General features: G+C 38.9%; 1 protein-coding gene across 5 annotated transcripts in view; it reads right to left on the reverse strand.

The window, feature by feature from the left end:
- DLG2 (discs large MAGUK scaffold protein 2) overlaps window positions 1–19,393 on the reverse strand; it is a 746,421-nt gene that overhangs the window by 127,954 nt on the left and 599,074 nt on the right. For all 5 annotated transcript variants that reach the window (XM_058663676.1, XM_058663675.1, XM_058663674.1 and 2 more), the window contains one exon: window positions 15,767–15,881. In XM_058663676.1, the coding sequence (XP_058519659.1) occupies window positions 15,767–15,881 (115 nt within the window). The remainder of the gene's footprint in view (window positions 1–15,766; window positions 15,882–19,393) is intronic.

Here is a 19,393-nt window from a genome sequence, read left to right on the forward strand (position 1 = left end):
GGTACAGGGTTAGGTGCTTTAGAACATAAGCAAACAAGGTGAAGAAAGAAATGAAGAGGACTTTATGGAGTAGCAGCATAAAACAGAGCAATCAAAAGTTCAGCTGGTTTGAACATTGACTCTACCACTTGGGAGCTATGTCACTGAGGGCAGGTTTCTCAACCTTGAGTCTGAGTTTCCTCACTGTAAAAAAAGACTCATTAATATTGTCTTAGTCACTCATTTAAGGGATGGGGAGGAACACTTAAATGGGATTAAATGAGGATGTTCCTAAACACAAATCTAGCATCTGGTAAATGGTAGGCATATTATATACCATCATTCCCATTTCTGGTGTAAGGAAAGTGACATTTAAAAAAGGAAAGTGATTTCTGCTAAGATCTCATTTCTAATAATTGATGCAGACAAGACATCACCCCAGATGTGTGAGAAACACGCGTTTCTAACAGCAGCATGCTTGCCCCTTAGTGAGCTTGCTTTCAGTCCAGGGAAAAAGGTAGTAACCTAAGCTTGCTGTTTCCGACATTCATTATAACTGAAGTGCTGTGAGAGGAGGGGGCAAAAATGTAGGCCAGAAAAATTTCTGGGAAAGCATGGTGTCGGAATTGGGTCTTGAAAAATCATTAAGAATCTTTTGGAATGGTACGAAGGAGGAAACAGTACACAAGCTGAAGAAAGGGTCTGCAGAAGGAACCAAAAAATCAGAGACACGGATGCCCCCAAAGCTCCATGCTTGAGCAATTAGGGGAAGTGGTTGACTCAAAATGTCTCCCTCACATGCTAGGTAGAAGACGTGAATATGCTTGACATAGATGATTACACTCAAGGGTTAAAAAGGCTTGAAGTGATTCACACTTGAATCTTTTCCATTTTCACTTGGAAACAGAACATCCCTCCCACCAGGCAGGCTCATCTAATGTTTCCATGCCAACTAACTGTTGAGACCTGGGATAGGCTAAGGCTAAATGAGGTGGGGAGGGATGTGGGTAAAGGGAGCACCAGAAGAAGGCCAAGATTATGATCCAACTGTGGAGGTGGGTGCGGGGGAGTGGGAGGAAGTGTACTACAGGACTGAAAGAAAGGAGAGCAGCAAAGAACCAGAAATGAGGTATGGATAAATGCAGGGATACCTTAGATTTCCTACAACTCTGGTGCTACACGCACATGCACACTGAAACCGGTTCCTTATAGTTTATCCATTCAGAGGGACTATGTTCAGAGGGACTTTGTGTCACTTAAGAACCTTTAATCAATTATACCTTTAGTCACTGGAAATTAAAATATGGTAGTTACAATTCTCTGATACCCAATTTTTTCAATTTATTTAGTTTTCTACTACAAGCTTATAATTTTGCTAGTTGTGCCAGTATCTACTTCAAGATTGGTTTCCAAATTCTGGGTCAAATAACACTGAATGGGATGCAAACTTAAGGTCATCCTAGTAACTGGAATTAGCTTTAGGTTGGCTGTAGACTTCCACACAAAGATTCAAAGACTATTTAAACTATGGTTGCAATTTAAATATAAGCTGAGGAAATAAAGTTTAAAAAGTAAGAGGGGACAAGATAAAAAATAAAGTAATGGTTCTCATCTTTTCTGCACATTAGAATCATTAGGGGAGCTCTCAAACAATATTGATGTTGGGGACTCTGTTCACTTGGCCTGTGCTGGGCTTTTCATATCACTTTTCAAGATTTATTTTATTTTTATTTGAAAGGCACATTTACAGAGAAAGAGTGATGAACACAGAGATCCTTCATCTACTGATTGATTCTCCAAATGTCCATAATGTGTCAGAGTTGAGCTGATCCAAAGTCAGGAGCCAAGCATCTTCTGGGTCTACACTGTGGGTACATGCACTCAAGAACTTGAGTCATCTTCTGCTGCTTTACCAAGCCATGAGCAGAAAACTGTATCTGAGTAGAGCTGGGACATGACTGATGCCCATATGGGGTTCTTGAGCTGCAGTAGGAGGCTTAACTTATTCCACAGTATCAACTCCAAGATCTTTCCAGTAGTTAAAGAAAGATCCATACTTGTAGCTAATATTGAGACACACTGAGATAAAGGATGAAGGGGTCTGGGAGGGAAAGCCACTGTGGATTAGAGATAGTAAGACTGAAATGGGGAACATGACTTTCTCTGGTGGCATCTCTCTTCTACTGTGACCCATCTCAATTATTAATGATAAGCTGGATTTGGAAGGGTTTTTATTGTTGTTCCCACTACTAGAATGAGAGTAACCTAACTCAAGGACCAGGTATTTTAATGCCTGTAGTGTCTGGACTTTTCTAAAATGAATGAATAAATGCTGAAGGCAGGGTTGGCATTGTGGCAGCCGGGGTAAAGCTGTCACCTGAAACACCAGTATTCCATCCTGCTGTGGGTTCCTGTCCTGGCAGCTACTCTGCTGATCCAGCTTTCTGCTGATGGCCTGTCTCATCCTCTTTTTCTCTGTAATGCTGACTTTCAAAATAAATAAATAAATCTTTTAAAAAAATGTTCTCAAGACATAAGTGTATGAAATGCATATCACAAAGATTCATTTTTTTAACCATAATTTCTCTTATCACATTCCAGATGGCAAGGACATGTGGAAACTGCAAAACAACAAATCATGAGCCCATACTATGACAGGCATTTTTCAAGGCAAGTAACATTTTGTTGATCATTATATTTGCAGTGACCCTTAAAAATCAATACTACTATTAGTCTAAGAACATGAATTTGCAGAAATTGGTATCTTGATTTTTGTCATGAAGGCCAGAATAATGCCACTCCCTAATGACTCTTAGTTCCTAGTTCCTGGAATCTGTAAATATGATGCTTCCTTCAAATGACAAACAGATTTTTCATGTGTGATTAAGGCTAAAAATATTGAATTGGAGAGATTATTCTGAGGGTAAAATATAACCCTGCAAATCCTTAGAAGCACAGTATCTTTTTCAAGATGCAGGAGGGTACAGATACACAATAGGACAAGTACTCAACTCACAATTGATTCTGAAGATAGAGGAAGGAATCCAGGAGCCACACAGCACAGCAGTTTCAGTGGAATGGCCCCCAGCTTATGGGCAGTAAGAAAATAGGGATTTTAATTTAAAATCCTACCATTTACAATAAAATGGTCCCAACTAGAGACTATTATGCTTTCTGAAATAAGCCAATTCCCAAAGGACAAATATCATATGTTATCTCTGATACAAGGCAACCTTCATGCAAAATGCAAGATCAATAGATATGTAGGTAAAAACAGATATATAGGTAAATATATATATATATATATATATATATATATATATATATATATATATATATATATATATATATATTTTCACCAAGAGGAAGTGTGGTGAAGATCATTTTTGGTCAACCGTAAAATCCCTTTTTGGCTGCTATTTTGCACTCTAGAGAACTTACCATTCCCTCTATGAAGGAGAGGAAACGCACTGTCAAAAGTGAACACACATGTACACAGTTTTCAGATCCCCTCATTTCCTACCATTCCACATCGTCAGATCCTGAGGCAGAGTCGGAGCTCTCAGTAACATCTTACTACTTTCACGACTAAGTTTAGGCTAATCTTTGAGGGCACGTGTAATCTATCCTTTTGTCCTTAATATCCTTTCATCTCTGCTGTATTCTATAATTAATATTACCCCAAAATTTGAAACCCCTGCTCTATTTGATCTAAGTTAGTAGATCTTACAGCCCCCTCTTCTTATGTTTGGTACCCTGTAGCTGAAAATTTAAGGCCTGTTTGCTGAGACTTCTTGGTCAGTGAAGGGTGTGACCCTAAAAGTCAAATCTGAGTTAGTACGTAACTCCAAGCCAAAGAATCACTCAGAGGGTCATTACGGGCCTTACTGATTATGAGGGATGCTCACTCCACACTAGATGACTGACTACATTTTTCCAGAGAAAAACTTATCAAACCCATTATCCTATTTATAAGTACTTATAGGAATTAGACCACATAAATGAAATAAAGCATATCTAATAAAAATGGGATAATCTCAGAAGCACTGGATTAAGAATAGGGACTTGACATGGCTGATGCAGACATGATGGTAAGCTGTCCTAGCAATCAAATTGATTGGACAATGTAACTTCATTTTGTGTTAGCTTTTGAATGCTTCCATGGAAGAAGGGCCACAGTTGCTGAAAGGTGAATAAATGGACAGTCTACAGAATCAATGTTAGGCACTTTCACGTTTCTCTCTGATACACCTGGTGCTGACACAGGTCAAAGAGACTTGCTGGGAGACCGTCACACAGGGGCAAGTTCAGAAACCCTGGAAAACCAGCAGGCGGCCTGAGGCATGGCGGAGAGCCAGAGAGTGGATTCACTGAGAAAGATTCAGTGCAACAGAGATTTGAAGAACCGGAAGACACAAGAGTATTGCAGATGCAAAATGTAAAATCATGATACCACTTAGTTTTTGAGACTTACTTCAGTGGAGAGAGATGACTTAAAGGATTGTGTTGAAAATTCAAAGCAAAAGGAGATTTTAAGTTGCTCAAGCATAAGCAGAGCAAAAGATAATGTTTCCATATATGATTAAAACAGGCATATGGATAATTTATATAAAGTACTCTTCAGGCAAAAGGCAAGGTTTGCATGCTTAAAATGGTTTCCAGTGTTGTTCTTGTGTTTCTTACACCTACTGCACTATGTGTGCTAAACAGAACACATTTACTTTGAGTTTCAAACAAAATGTCCTAAGTCAGGTATTAATGGAAGTAGCTTTCTGGGAGTGGGACTTGTGTTGCAGAGGGTCTCACATACTTCACATTATGTTCTGCTCTCATCATATTCTGATTGTCTGATTTTCTTTTTAACACAGAGCCTTGGAGTTCTTACTTTACATTAAGTGTCAGAAATGATATACAGTTGGTGCTGGATGTCAAGCTCTGATTGGCATTATGTGAGGAGCATTACACATGATAGGCATAAAGCTGTGTTCTTTAATAGTGCTTTATTTCTGTGGGGCAATCCAGGCCATGAAATCTGTGTTAATAGAAAAAGACAGATGCAGAGGAGGCTTGCTCAACTCAGTCACAAAGCCACATGCTCTGGGTATTTTCAAGATACGAGTACAGGGTTTAAGGTTAACACCTAGCACTCCTTTGTCCATTCAACACTTAATAATGCAAAAGTAGTTCTGTTAAGGCTCATGTTCTAATCAAATGACAGTAAATGAAATACAAGGCAAACACTCTAAAAAAATATATGTGAGTTGTGTTTACACCTGTTTAAAGAGAAGAAACACTGAGTCAAGGACTTAGCACTATTTTACATTTCTGTAAAAAAAATTAATACTCTGAAAACTGTGGGAGAAATAATAATCACAGAAATATCAGATAAAATTAAACATGTAAACCTGGTCAATAAAGTCATCTTATGTGCTAAGATGCTTCGTTCAGAACCCAGTTTTGTCTCTTGTTTGTGAACTTGAAACCTGATTTCAATTTTTTTTTCTCTACCATGGAGATCTGATAGCAGTGGTATGTTGCGGTAAGCTAAGCCATCACTTTCAGAGCTGGCATCCCATACGTGTGCAGGATGAGAGCATCTGAAGGATGAAAAGAGCCATCTATGGGTCAGAGGAACGCATCCCTGACTCAGCAGTCACTGATGGTCCTCTTAATGCCATGATGTGATTGATCATCCTGTTCAATTCTCATTCAAAAAGTCATTCAAGTAACATTAAAACATTCCTATAGTGTGCCAAATATTGTCCAAATGCCAGGATTAAAAGACAAAAATCCTTTATCTCTTTGTTCCAAACTTCATCTTCATGATTTACAGTAAGACTGCCTCATCATGATGAGCTTCTTAACATCACAAAAATGTCTTGCTAATCTTTATATTCCTAGGGACTAGTATAATATAAATTGTACATAATAGTACAATATAACACAATAGTACAATATAAGTATGGTAAAAGATTTTCTGGATGGGTTCGGCACGATAGCTTAGTGACTAAATTCTTGCCTTGCATGCGCTGGGATCCCACATGGGTGCCCGTTCATGCCCCAGATGCTCAGCTTCCCATCCAGCTCAGGCTTGTGGCCTGGGAAAGCAATCAAGGATGGCCCAAAGTGTGGGGACCCTGCACCCGCATGGGACACCAGGAAGAAGCTCCTGGCTCCTGGCTTTGGATCGACTCTGCTCCACCCATTGCAGCCACCTACGGAGTGCCACTTAGGGAGTGAAACAACAGATGGAAGATCTTTCCCACTGTCTCTTCTTCTTTCTATATATCTGCCTTTCCAACAAAAATAAATAAATCTTTTAAAAAAAGATTTTCTGGATGAGTGAGTGAGTATTTGGTCATTCACTAATAACAATGAGATATGGATTCTAGATCTTAGGCTAGAGAGACAGAAGAAAAACATGATGGTCCATGGAAAAGTCTTTCATGATTCTGCTGTGCTTCATCCTTTAGAATCTAAAAACTAACAGTCTTAATCTGGGGCAGATTTATTACAGATGAAGCAGAAAACTTCTCAGATCCCCAGTGACTTCTCGTTTTTTCTATTTCTGGCATAAAATTAGCTGCTGAACGACAAAGCCTTTTATTCCACAATTAAGGATGCAATTAAAAATGCAAATGCCTGAAAGAGTTAGCACAATGCTAATGAGTCTCATAGTATAAATGAACAATTCATTGTATTTTAGAGGAGGAATCAGCTTAGGAGGCAGGCTCTAATACTTGTTTTAAAGGGAGAAGGGGACACTCCCTGCCCCCACCTCACAAATCCAAATGGCAGGCTCCTTCATAGGTATTATGTCCATCTTATACATAGACAATCAAGTATTAGTAACGGATAAACCAAAATCTGGTCTAGAAGTCAGATTTATTTGGAGAAAGTCAGCATGAAGTATAAAACAAATGGAAGTTCTATCAAAACACATTTAGCAGTGTCCTTACTGGACTCATTTCACACTCTCCCTTGTGTACCGTAGTATAACAAGGATGGTCTTCTGGGGAGACGCATACCTAAGGAAAGAACCTGGTTCAGCCCCATAGAACCTTGTGTGGGTTATTTTGTTAACTTCTGGGCTGTAGATAAGATTCCTTCTCTGCAGAATAAGGATAGTAATCAAATTGCTGTCATAGTGCTGATGCAAGGTTCAAATGAAGTCAGAAGTAAATGGTGGCACTGATGTTCCTTGATCTTTGATCATGTGGTCCATACGGGCCATTTCAGTGCCTTCCTGAGTTCTTACCAATTTTCCCAAGTCTAGACTTCCTCCAGACTTTCTGCTTTATCCTGTCAAATTGTTCCAGGTACCTCCCACATCTTGCCCATCCCTCAATAAGATTTAAGTGTTTTTAATTTCCTATTGTATTGCAAAAAAGCCTATTTCATACATTTCAGAGTGAATAAATGATGACAACAAGAACTAAGGACATATGAGTAAGTGAATAGAGTCAATAAAAATATCATTAAATTGTCCCATGTCAAGGACTGACCATGTGGGGTCACACAGCTGTGTGTCCAAGGTTGGAGTGTAAAAACATAAAAACACGGCTCATAACAAAGTCCAGAGATTTCACAGTTTGTCTTAAACATCCTCATTGACAGCCCAGTGAAGCTGGAAGTAGAAGTCCTCCTGGAGTGAAGTCATCTGCCAAGACCCATTGCATAATCTTCTTCATCATTCCCAGATTACTGACAAAAAGCTCTGTATAGCAGGAAATAGAGTGGAAGGATATACTACTGTTGTTTAAAAATTAACTACTAAAACCTCTTACTTGTGTGGTATTTCTTTCCTTTCTCATCAAATTAAAACAGATGAGGAAATCATTCTCCCAAGTAAAAGTACATTGGGGTGGAACATCCTAGATGTGATTCGCTTTCTCAAGGGTGCCTGTGCTGTTATTTTGAGTAAGACTATTGTGTTGAGAATGAGGCTCACCTTGATTGCTGCCTCTACCCCAACTATTTTCATCAGGATGGCATTGGTGGGTGTGGCACTATGGCTCAGTGGCTAAATCCTAGCTTTGCATGCACTGAGAGCTCATATGGGTGCTGATTTATGTTCTAGTTGCTCCACTTCCCATCCAGTTCCCTGCTTGTGGCCTGGGAAAGCAGTAGAAGATGGCCCAAAGCCTTGGGACCCTGCACCTGTATAGGAGACCCAGAAGGAGCTCCTGGCTTCTGGCTTCAGTCTGGCTCAGCTCTGGTCATTGCAGCCACTTGTGGAGTGAACCAGTGGACAGAAGATCTTTCTCTTCTGTCTCTCCTTCTCTCTGTAAATCTGCTTATCCATTATAACAAATAAACCAATCTTTTTATTTTTTTAAAAAAAGATGGCATAGGCTGTGCATGTATGTTTAAATCAACTGTTGAATTAGGCACCAACTAAGAGTTACAGAATTCAGTGCACAAATGAAGCAGCCTGGCAGGCCCTGTAGTGCCAGATGTTTCCTGGAAATGCCAGCACAGCAGACAGTGCCTGGTCCTGAGGAAACAATCAGACTTTATGTTCATGCTGTTACCCAAGCTGGCATTGGACTTCCATAGAATTTTTTTTGTGTTGCTCAAAGATCTTGGTTTATATTTCAATATTTTTACTGCATCTGTATTGGAAAGATAATCTTAGAATTTATTCATTCAGCAAATATTTACAAAGGAGACTATATTATGCCAAGCACCATGGCAGGTAAGAAGGTCTGTGTTCTTGTTTATCTTTGCCTTTAACATTACTGCAGACTGGTATAATGCAGGTAAGCATGTTGAACAAATCAACGTTCTAATGAATTAATGTATGAAAGAGTATGTTCAAAAGTGGAACAACAGCCTGGTGCAGTAGCCTAGTGGCTGAAGTTCTCGCCTTGCATGCCCAGGATCCCATATGGGTGCTGGTTTATTTATTGGCTGCTCCACTTCCCATCCAGCTCCCTGCTTGTGGCCTGGGAAAGCACTTGAGATCAGCCCAAAGCCTTGGGATCTATACCTGTATGGGAGACCCAGAAGAAGTTCCTGACTCCTGGCTCAGATTGGCTCAGCTCCAACCAGTGCAGCTACTTGGGGAGTGAATCAGCAAGTGAATCAGAGGAACATCTTTATCTCTGTCTCTCTTTCACTCTGTAAATCTGACTTTCTAATAAAAATAAATTTTTGAAAAAGTGCAAGAAGAGGGAAATCCGGTGTCTTGTCATATTAAAACTAGGGAGATAAAAACTGGCATAGAAAGCAGCCAGTTTGAGTAAAATACAGATTTAGAATCATGTAAAATCAGCAAGTCCTTGAAATAGAGAACATCATGTGAGTAGGGGAACTGATAACATAGAACAACAGCTGGAAAGGCCAGCTGTGCCCCCAGTGAGTGTTTCTTTCCCTCGTCTTGCTTGTCCTGACTTTCCCTTCAGGTTCTGCATTGAGGCAGATGCTCGCATGGACTGAGAAGTGCTGCATGAGTCAACAGAACTGCATATTCTGGAACCATGCAACTGGGGCCTTTCTCTTCAGAGTCCATGGTGACTATGGACGTAGGACTCTACTGGGCCTCAGAAGCATAGCCTCCTTTCCTTGAAGAAGGAAATCAATGGGACAAGTGAGGCCCATTCCACTGCTGACAAAACAATGTCTTGTTCACTACCAATCTACTATCTCTGCCCAAAGGTGGCCTCTACAAGGAATGATGAACATCCCCAAGATGTATCAACTGTTTCCCACACCATGTATTGGAATCTACTATCTAATTTAGTTCTCAATAATTACTGTATGAGATGTTCCTATCTTTTATTTCCATAATCACAGATCTAGAAGCTAAGATGACAGAAGGAATCATTTGTCCAAGGTCACAGATTTAGTAACAGAAGCATGATTCAAATGTTTTTCTATCCAGCAGAATCTGGCAACACTGCTCTGTAATGTCTGCCAAACAGAGCTGGAATGTCCCTGTCTATGCCTAGCCTGGCTCTGCGATTTTTTGGAATCAATTTCCCTTAGCTTCAGTTTCTTCATTTGTAAAATGAAGGTCCTATTCTCTGACTCACAGGGTTGTCAAAAGAACGATCTGCACTTGATCTTAGCCAAAAGGCCAAGAAGTGATAAAAGAATGATCTGGTATAATATACTTAAAACTTTAGCATAATGGTTGGCTCACATAAAGTGCCCTATAGAGATTGCCTTCTATTTTTTCATCTTTCTCCTTCCCAGAATCCCAAGGGCTACCAGAGATGCTTAATTAATGTTGTAAGGACCCTCTTTCCTGTTTCTCTGTATACTGCCTATTCTATCAGTAATCTGTAGATCATGACCCTCTAGTGAGCTTTTTATTCAAGTTAATGACTTGTGCCTTCATTTTTTGAAAAAGAAGTAGAATGTAAACAGGAAAGTTCTATTAAATGGTGTGCTATTTAATGAGGACCCTCTTTCAGTTTTATGTATGCGCATTTCTTGGGTAATGATAAAAGAAATACTTCTTACTTTGCATCAAAAGGTTTGAAAGACTCTGGACTAACATATATAAAACCATTCAGTATAAATTCAAATACCCTTGTACTTAAAAAAAAATCAAGATTTCAGCCTTTCTACTAGAATTAACAGAAGTCTTTTTTCATTTCACATTATATATCATTATCTTCCCAGCATCTGCACTCCCCAACCCTTTCTGCAACTAGATGTGTTTTTGTAAACTAGAAATATGACTGTTACAACTGGGACCCCAGTGTCCATTACAGGTTCTCATAGATAATATATACTTAACCATGCTTAATGAATGTGTGAAACAACTAACTTAAAACCAAAATCATAGGATAGGTCATTTGCTGAAAATCTCAAAATTGCTTTACTTCATTAACAGATGGACAAGGGTTTGTTTTTCTTCTACATTCATTCCTGTGATGTTTGATTCCTTGCTAATGGACTTCCTCACTTTTCTTACTTGTTTTCCTCATTCTGCCAAAGTCCAGTATGCTTTTGGTCTCCTTTATCAAAAGGAAGTATTGCTCTTTAGCCAACTGCAGTTTTGTATGAATTTAATTTCAGTATTTCAGATCTTTCCTGGTAGCACTTAGATGTAAAGCTGTGTTTCAATAACCAGCAGGAAAAGCCTTATTATGTTTCATACCAGATTCTTAGCAGTTGGTAGGTAAGAAGGAAATGACATATTTTAGACTCAGCAAGATCTTCATGAACTCACAAACTTACTCCACCCAAGCAGTAGCCTCCTCTCCCTGCCCATATGGAGAGTCCTGAAGTACATTTTACAAACCCATTTTCCAGCCTTAGGAGCTCAAATACATCTGTATTTAAAGAATTGAAAGTGTTCTTGCAGAGCATTTTGAACAAGATTGCATTCAAGTTTTAACACTCAACTTACATTCAAGGTTCTACAACTGTCCTTCACAGTGCAGCAAAGTCACAATACAATCTGTTAAATTCAACATATCCAAACAATTCCTCTAGAACACAAACAGTAACATTATCAACATCCAGAAGTTCCATTTTACCAGCACTGTCAGCACACTTCAAACACCTCACAGCAAAGATTGAAAGGACAACAATTACAGGTGGATAAGGAAATAGAGCGCTGGCTCAAGGCTAAAACTCTGTTTCGCCCAGGTTAGTGCTGGTTACCTCTCCCTCTCTTCACAAGATCAGGCAAAGAAATTGCTATCACTTGGGGGGATCATTTCTAGCAGGTGAATGAGGTCAGTTTTTGCAACATCTTCAAGAGTATCATCTCTGACATACCCAGGATCAGAATCAGGGTTGGCGTTGGAGAGAGAGAGACAGGGAGAGACAGAGAGAGAGAGAGAAAAAGAGAGAGAGAGAGAGGATGAGTATGTGTGTGTTAGGGCAGAACAAGAAATTTCAAGGGAAAGAGTAGTTCTGTGCTACAGGGAAATATTCCTCTAAGTTATTGAATTGTTTATCATAGAACAAAGCAGCTATTTGCTTTTTGATTTAGGTTTCAGCTTCATGGAAAAATGTGACTCATACCAAAGAAATGTCATGTATACTGTATCTCTACTCTTTAATAAAAGGAGGACTCCCAATAAAACGGCTAAATATGCCTTGACAATAGGACACTAGACTTTCTACCATTATCTATACCTACCGTGCCATAATACATTGAATAGCAGAATGTTGCATTTGTGACTGTTGTTGAAGGACTATACTACTGTAATAATATGGGTGAAAGCAGTAACAGGTGGAAGGGGTAATCCCTGTATCTATAGAATGACATCATAAAAAATTTTTTTAAAGACAGAAAAAGTTTAAACACCTAAAAATTTTCTGCTTAAATTTCTCCTTTTAGCAAAAGTATTGCTTAATCTAAGATCCCGGTGCAGTGCTGATGGAAGAAGACTGGAAATCACGACTGAAATGCACTCAACAGCTGACATCACAGAAGTGAAGCCCCATAGAGACCAAATGGTGTGAGGAGAAGTGTGGGACTGGGGCTAGGGCAGCTGATTCTGCCATAAACAGCTGTGGCATGCAGGAAAATTTCTCCCCTCTGGGGTGTTTGTTTCTTCTTCTGTAAATTAACCAAACACTGGACATGGTGATAGCTAAGATTCCTTTTAGCCATAGTAGAATGTCATTTTCAGATTGGAGACATACTTTGATTTATAAAATCAAAGACACTCTGCTACTGATTTGTTTTGAGAGAATCAGTAAAGTTGACTGCCTAAAATAAGCACTGGTCCTATCTCAGGACCCTAGATTAAGCATTGTTATGAAACCCTATAGCCAAAACTGGTATTTATAAAATAAAATAAACAGGACCCAGCGCTGTGGTCTAGCAGCTAAAGTCCTCACCTTGAACGTGCCAGGATCCCATTTGGGTACCAGTTTTAATCCCGTGGCTCCACTTCCCATCCAGCTCCCTGCTTGTGGCCTGCGAAAGCAGTCAAGGACAGCCCAAAGCCTTGGGATCCTGCACCCGCGTGGGAGACCCAGAAGAGCTTCTGGCTCCTGGCTTCGGGTCGGCACAGTACCGGCTGTTGCAGTCACTTGGGAAGTGAATCATCGGACGGAAGATCTTTCTCTCTGTCTCTCCTCCTCTCTGTATATCTGACTTTGCAATAAAAATAAATACATCTTAAAGACAAACAAACAAAAACAAAAATCATTGCAAATCTGCTGAATCTCCTTTTTGGTAAGGATTCCACCTAGGACTTACCAGTCTATTTTATGTTCATGTGCTGCTTTTTGGTCCATTTCATAACATCATATGAGAAGGCGGTCAAGGAATCTTAGAGTTTATTTTTTCTGATTTTAGTCTATACTCAGCCCATATTTTCCACATTTTTCTGAGCTCAAACCTCTGAGTAGTAAATACATATGAATAATTGAATGATGAGAAATCAAATACTGTTGCTTATATATTGAATAAATTTATCTTGGGACATTTTCCATGGAGTGTTATGGTTTTTTTTGAGTCTCCTTAAAAAAAAAATCACTTTTCAACTCAGTCTCCAAACATTACTTTGCTATTTTAAATTTTTACCTCTTCTGTGTACCATACTTTGTCATTTTATTTTATTTTTTATGTAAGTTTAACAATGTTTTTAAACTTTTTTTTGTTTTGAATTTTTATGGTAAAATTCCATAGGGTTTAGGATTTCCCCACCCCCACCAAATTCCACCCCTGAATGATTATTACAATAGTATAGTCCTTCATAAGCAATCGTAAGTCCATCAGTCTGTTATTTAAGTGTGCCCTGATATTTCTGGTAGAGACAATGTCAAACAGTCCAGCATCCCATTGTCTAGATATGTCCAACAGTTTCATTGGGAGTCCATCTTTGATTTGTACTTAAGGATTTTTAATCATAGAGATCAGATTCTAATTAATATTGTGTTTTAAATTATTTTACCTAATATATTATTTCATAAAATTTTTCTAATACTTAGCAATTTAATTAAAATATATTATCAAGATACCTTTAGTGAATTTTTTTCTAATGTTAATTACATTTAGTATACTCTAATTTTTAATTACACCAACAATTTGTTAATTTTTCTTTCTAGTTTTATTCTATGGAACTGTTTAGGTTGTGTTGGCTGATTTATTTCTCTCCTCTTAACCTTAGTAGATTGACTACTCAAAACTAAAACATTTCAAAATGTAAAACTGTCTTATATCTCTAAGGGTAAAAATACAACCTAAGTTGGAAGAACAGAAATAGTTACAAATGGGGTTATGGAATTGTCATCATATTTGCTACGCCACTATAAAATAAGTTCTAGGATGGTTATTGATATTTCCTTTCACAGATTACAATGCACAGCATAAAAGATAACTTTTTTGGATTCAATTAACTGATATGTAAGATTAATAATCTCCTTGAGTAAAAAAATATTTGAGAAGAGAGAGACAGAGGGACAGAGAGAAACAGAGAGAGCCAGAAGAAGAGCTCCTTTCCATCCATTGACTCGCTCTGCAGGGCCCAAATTTGGTAGCCTAGAACTCAATTCAGGTCTACCACATAGAGGCAAGGACCCATTTGCTTCAACCATTACTGTTGCCTCCTAGGACCTGCATTAAACAGTGATGTGGAGCGAGAAGCCAGAGCTCAGCTTTGAACCCAGGTACTCCAACATGGAATGTGAGTGGTTCAACTGGCACATTAACTGTAAAGTCAAAGTGCCTCCCCTGTTTTAGCTTTTGAACTCAGGACTTTCAAAATACTGGAACTCTGTGAGATAACAAGGGGCCTTTTATCTTTTAGAGTGACTGCAAATTCAGGCCCTTAGGAATCTTCTGCCTTCCAGTATCCTGCTCCTGCTCTTGTCTTGCCCATGCACCACCCTCCTGATAAACACAAAGATAATTTTCCAGCCAAACTAGAACCATATTTAATTCAAGTACATAATTTAGAAACTATAACATGTATCTAGTGCTCAGAAAAGAAAAATAAAATTTCAGGTGAGTAGGATATGACCTGTCGTGATAGTCAGACCTGAATCTGGACCAGAGTGGAGACTGGAGAATAAAATGGTGATGAGAGTGTTGCTCCCACACACTGATTCCTTTGGTCATTGACTAGGCACTACTTCCCTCTTGCTGGCTGTTAGGACTCAGTGTATTTTCAAAATCTAGTAAACGGCAATAAACTTTGGAATTATATAAAGGTTTGCACTTGTGAGGACATGTTATAGCTGAATATTGATAGATTTTACAGAGATGAAAGACTAGAGGGCATTTTGAATTCAATCAATTAATTTTTTTCAGGCAAGTGAATGAGTTTTCTCAGGCTAGAAACAACTGATAATTAGTTGCCACAGAACAAAGTCTTTCTACCAAAATTTGCTTAAAAATACATGCAACTATTTACAAGAATATTGCTGAGCCTCAGCCAATACACTGAAATGAATGCAATCAATATCAAGCCGGTTAGGAGATGACATTTTCATCCTTACTGATGGTGAGCAACCGAGATGGGTCTTGGTTCATGTATTCCACTTAAGGTTTACCAGAATTAAAAATATTCCTTCTCAATCTTTTCTTTTCTTTCTTTCTTTCTTTCTTTTTTTTTTAACTGCAACCAACTGTAAGAACTTTACCCTGGGTTACAACATTTCCAAGAATATTTTGGTAAAACCAAGGACCTCTAATTAATCTAGTAACACTTCAAAAATACCTTCTAAGTGTTTGACTTAAGATCTTTCAGTAGAGTGCTGCTGATTCAGGAACACTTAGAATGCATTGCCACAGGTGCTGTTTTGTTTTCCAAAGATGGGTAGTTTAGAAAGTAAGGATCAGAATAAGAAATACAACACTGCTTACCTGACATAGAGGGAGCGTTTCTGGTTGGTTCGCAGGGACCCGGACCCGGAGCTCATGCTGTGGTTCATCATCTGTTCTCGCAGGTCATGGATTTTGGCCTCAAATCGAGCGTAATCTGGGGATGGAAACAGAGGTGGCAAATTTAATTCAGTGCCTTCAGAATTAGACGTGCCGCACATCCACTGCAGCTCTTTGACACAGTTGTAGGTCCTTTTGTCAACGGAGTTGCTCAGCTCAAGAAAAGTGCGCTTGCTTACTGTTATTTACTCATGAACATTCACAAGGAAAAAGAGAAAAATGAGTTACTTTACAAACATTACCTGGAAAACACATGTCATCAAATTAACAACCTGTAAAATGATCCTTGGGGGGAAAAACAGACAATAGCATATATCCTTGTGGTAACTACCAAACATCCTCTAATTTGACTGGAATGATACAGATATGTACTGCCTATGTTAGAAAATCACACATAACTAAATACAGACCTTCTCCCTAAATAAGTAGAAGTAAATCTGGGAAAATCTACCTTAAGAAGATGGCTTTGTTAATGTCAACATCTTGACTGTGATAACTTGCCATATATGATGTGTGGAAACTGAGTAAAGTTTTATGTAGACTATCCCTGTGTTATTTTTTATAATGTCCTGTGAATCTAATGTTTAATAAAAAAGAGAAAAATTTAAAAGTCATATAACTCACAACACATAGTGTCTTGGGGAAGTCTTCAATCACCTTCAATCTTTCAATCCAGAGAAGCAAGTGTTGGTGAAAAGTGTGGAAGAAATTTGATTTAACAATGTTTATTCTGAGAAGGGCTGCCAGAATTTGATCACTTGGGATCAGACAACAATTTTGTCCTATAACTTTGTTTATATGTTAAATTTCATCACTTCTAAGGTGCACAATATATTTAAATCAGCTTTCAAGAGGTTAAGCTTAAAAATAGGAGTAGAAAACACATTGAAACTAATTTAGAAACACTTTAAAAAGGGGTCTAAAACATCAAGAAAATATAGGTGTCAATGATGATATTTTTTCATGGGGGAGATATTCTCAAAGTCAATCTTAAGTCCAAGTAGCTTGTGAGATACTTGATCACAAGCAGCATGTGAAAAGAAATAGCTTTTGAGGTTTCAGTGTTCCTTTTAAAAAAATATGTATTTTATTTTTATTGAAAAGGTAGATATACAGAGAGGAGGAGAGACAGAGAGAGGAAGATCGTCCATCCAATGATTCACTCCCCAAGTGACTGCAACAGCCGGTGCTGCACTGATCTGAAGACAGGAGCCAGGAACTTCTTTCCGGGTTTGCCACACGGGTGCAGGATCCCAATGCTCTGGGCCTTCCTCGACTGCTTTCCCAGGCCACAAGCAGGGAACTGGACGGGAAGCGGAGCTGCTGGGATTAGAACCAGCACCCATATGGGAACCCGGCACATTCAAGGCGAGGACCTTAACCCCTACACTATCACACCAGGTCCCAAGGTTCCAGTGGTTTTGATCAGGACTTAGAAATTTTATCATTTCCTTTGAAGAGCAGCGTCTTGCCTGGAGAGAGCACTACATTTTCCACAAATTTGAAAGTTTTGCTTAGTTTGTAATGATCCGTTCAATTACAAATAAACTCATCCTGAACAATAGGATATTGATGAGGAAATAACACTGTGTTGGGGACTGGCATTAAAATAGTAGCATCTTGCCCTAGTCTGTTGTGCACAAAACAGGTGCCTGTTACATGGCAAGTTGCTTTATCCTTCTTGGGGCTTGGTTTTCTTCTGTAATAAGAAAACAGATGAAAACTAAATCCTGGGAAAATCTGTCAGAGAAGTTTCTAGAATCATAATTTCCAGTGAAATGTCTTCACATTCTACATATAATATGCTTTGTTCATTTTCTTGAAATAGTCATACCCTTTCTTGTACCAAATAAAATGGAAAAATGTGCCCATTATTATAACTACCTAGTACACAGCCTAATTGTACTTGTTATGAATGTATGTCCCTACCCTATCAAACAGACATGAGCCACTGATGGTCATATTTTTGGGCACCTGGCACCAGGATGGAATGTTTAACTTGCTGTGCAACCTCTAAATGAATCCCCGAAGTTCTCTCACAAATCTGTAGTGACTTGAAGCCCAAGAAAACTGTGCCCAATCCCAAAGCTGCTGCTGTTTTCATGAATGTTGACTTCATCCATCAGCATTGTCTCAAGACTCTAAACTCCTGATGGACAGTTGTGTGGACCAAATACAAAGGTGTGAATACTCAATGTGCAGTCAGTAGGGGAGTCTGCCACAGACTTGTTAGCTTTAATTTGTCAAGGGTGAAGGGTGTCCCATTCACCCAGGACAGGAGGCATTGCTTTGAGTTAGATGGCTATAGTTGCTTATTGTGGTAGGATTACTGTATCATACGGGTGCTTGCTTGAGTTCCAGATGCTCCACTTGCAAAGCAACTTCCTGATAATCTACCTAGGAAAGCAGCAGAGGATGGCTCTTGTCATCCACTCCTGGCACATCCTGGCCCAGCCCTGTATGTTGCAGCCATTTAGAACGTGAACCAGTAGAAGAAAGATATTTCTTTCTCTGTGCCTCCCAATTTCTCTCTCTGAAACTCTGCCTTCTGGGTGAACGAGTAACTTTTTTTTTTTTTTGAATCTGTGTTCATGAAATCTGCTCAACTGCTCCTATCTTTTGGACTCCAATGGCCTATGTCAGTTCTAGAGAAGATTTTTTTTAAAGTTATTTGTTTACCCAGAAGGCAGAGTTCCAGAGAAAGCAGTGGAAACGGAGAGACACAGAGAAAGATATTGGAACGCTGGGTATAAGAGATGGTGAGAAAATTCACACACTATTTCTTCATCTGTAAAATAGGAAAATCATCCCTGTCCCTATACAGTGCTGTGATAAATATCTAACACAGTATGCATCATGTGTATCATTCTATATAGTACTGATTTTTAAAGCACCGCTTATTAATAATGGCATGTTTTCTGAAAGAGTGAACAAAAAACTCATTCAAATCTCAAGAGTCAATATATATAATTTTTGATAGAAAGGAGATGTATATATATTACCATTGATGTAATACCATAATTTAGAATGAATACTAGAAAATTCTAAGCATGTATTATTGCTCTTTCTCCACTCCACTTCAACCTAAACTGACACACGTAAGAGAATTAGCCATAGAACATGGGTCACACCACAAGTCCAAGGGATACTACTTTCTCAAAATACTTTCATATAATGAAAGAAGAGTAATTTTACTTACTTAGAGCTCTGAAAATATTCAGTTGCTCTCACTCTACCTTACTTTCCCTGGTTGTCATGGGATTTCAGAGCTTGACAGGCACAGAGAGGCCAAGCCTTATGGTGCTAGGGCCCAGAATAACAGCAAGAACTTCCTCGCACTCTGCTTCTCAGCAGGATGTTGCATTCTGGAACTACTTAGAAGACATGCTTCCCTCCCAGAGATGCATCAGGATGTCTGCTCCCTTCAAAGAGGTGACCTCTAGCCCCCGAAAGGGGCCTTAGCAGCTCTCCCCAGGATGGTCAGTCTGTGTAAAGGATCACTTCAACCTCACATTTAGCTTCCCTCTCTCGTTGCCAACCTGTACAGCA

Source organism: Ochotona princeps, chromosome 4 (genome assembly GCF_030435755.1).
Source record: "Ochotona princeps isolate mOchPri1 chromosome 4, mOchPri1.hap1, whole genome shotgun sequence".
Classification (NCBI taxonomy): Eukaryota; Metazoa; Chordata; class Mammalia; order Lagomorpha; family Ochotonidae; genus Ochotona; species Ochotona princeps.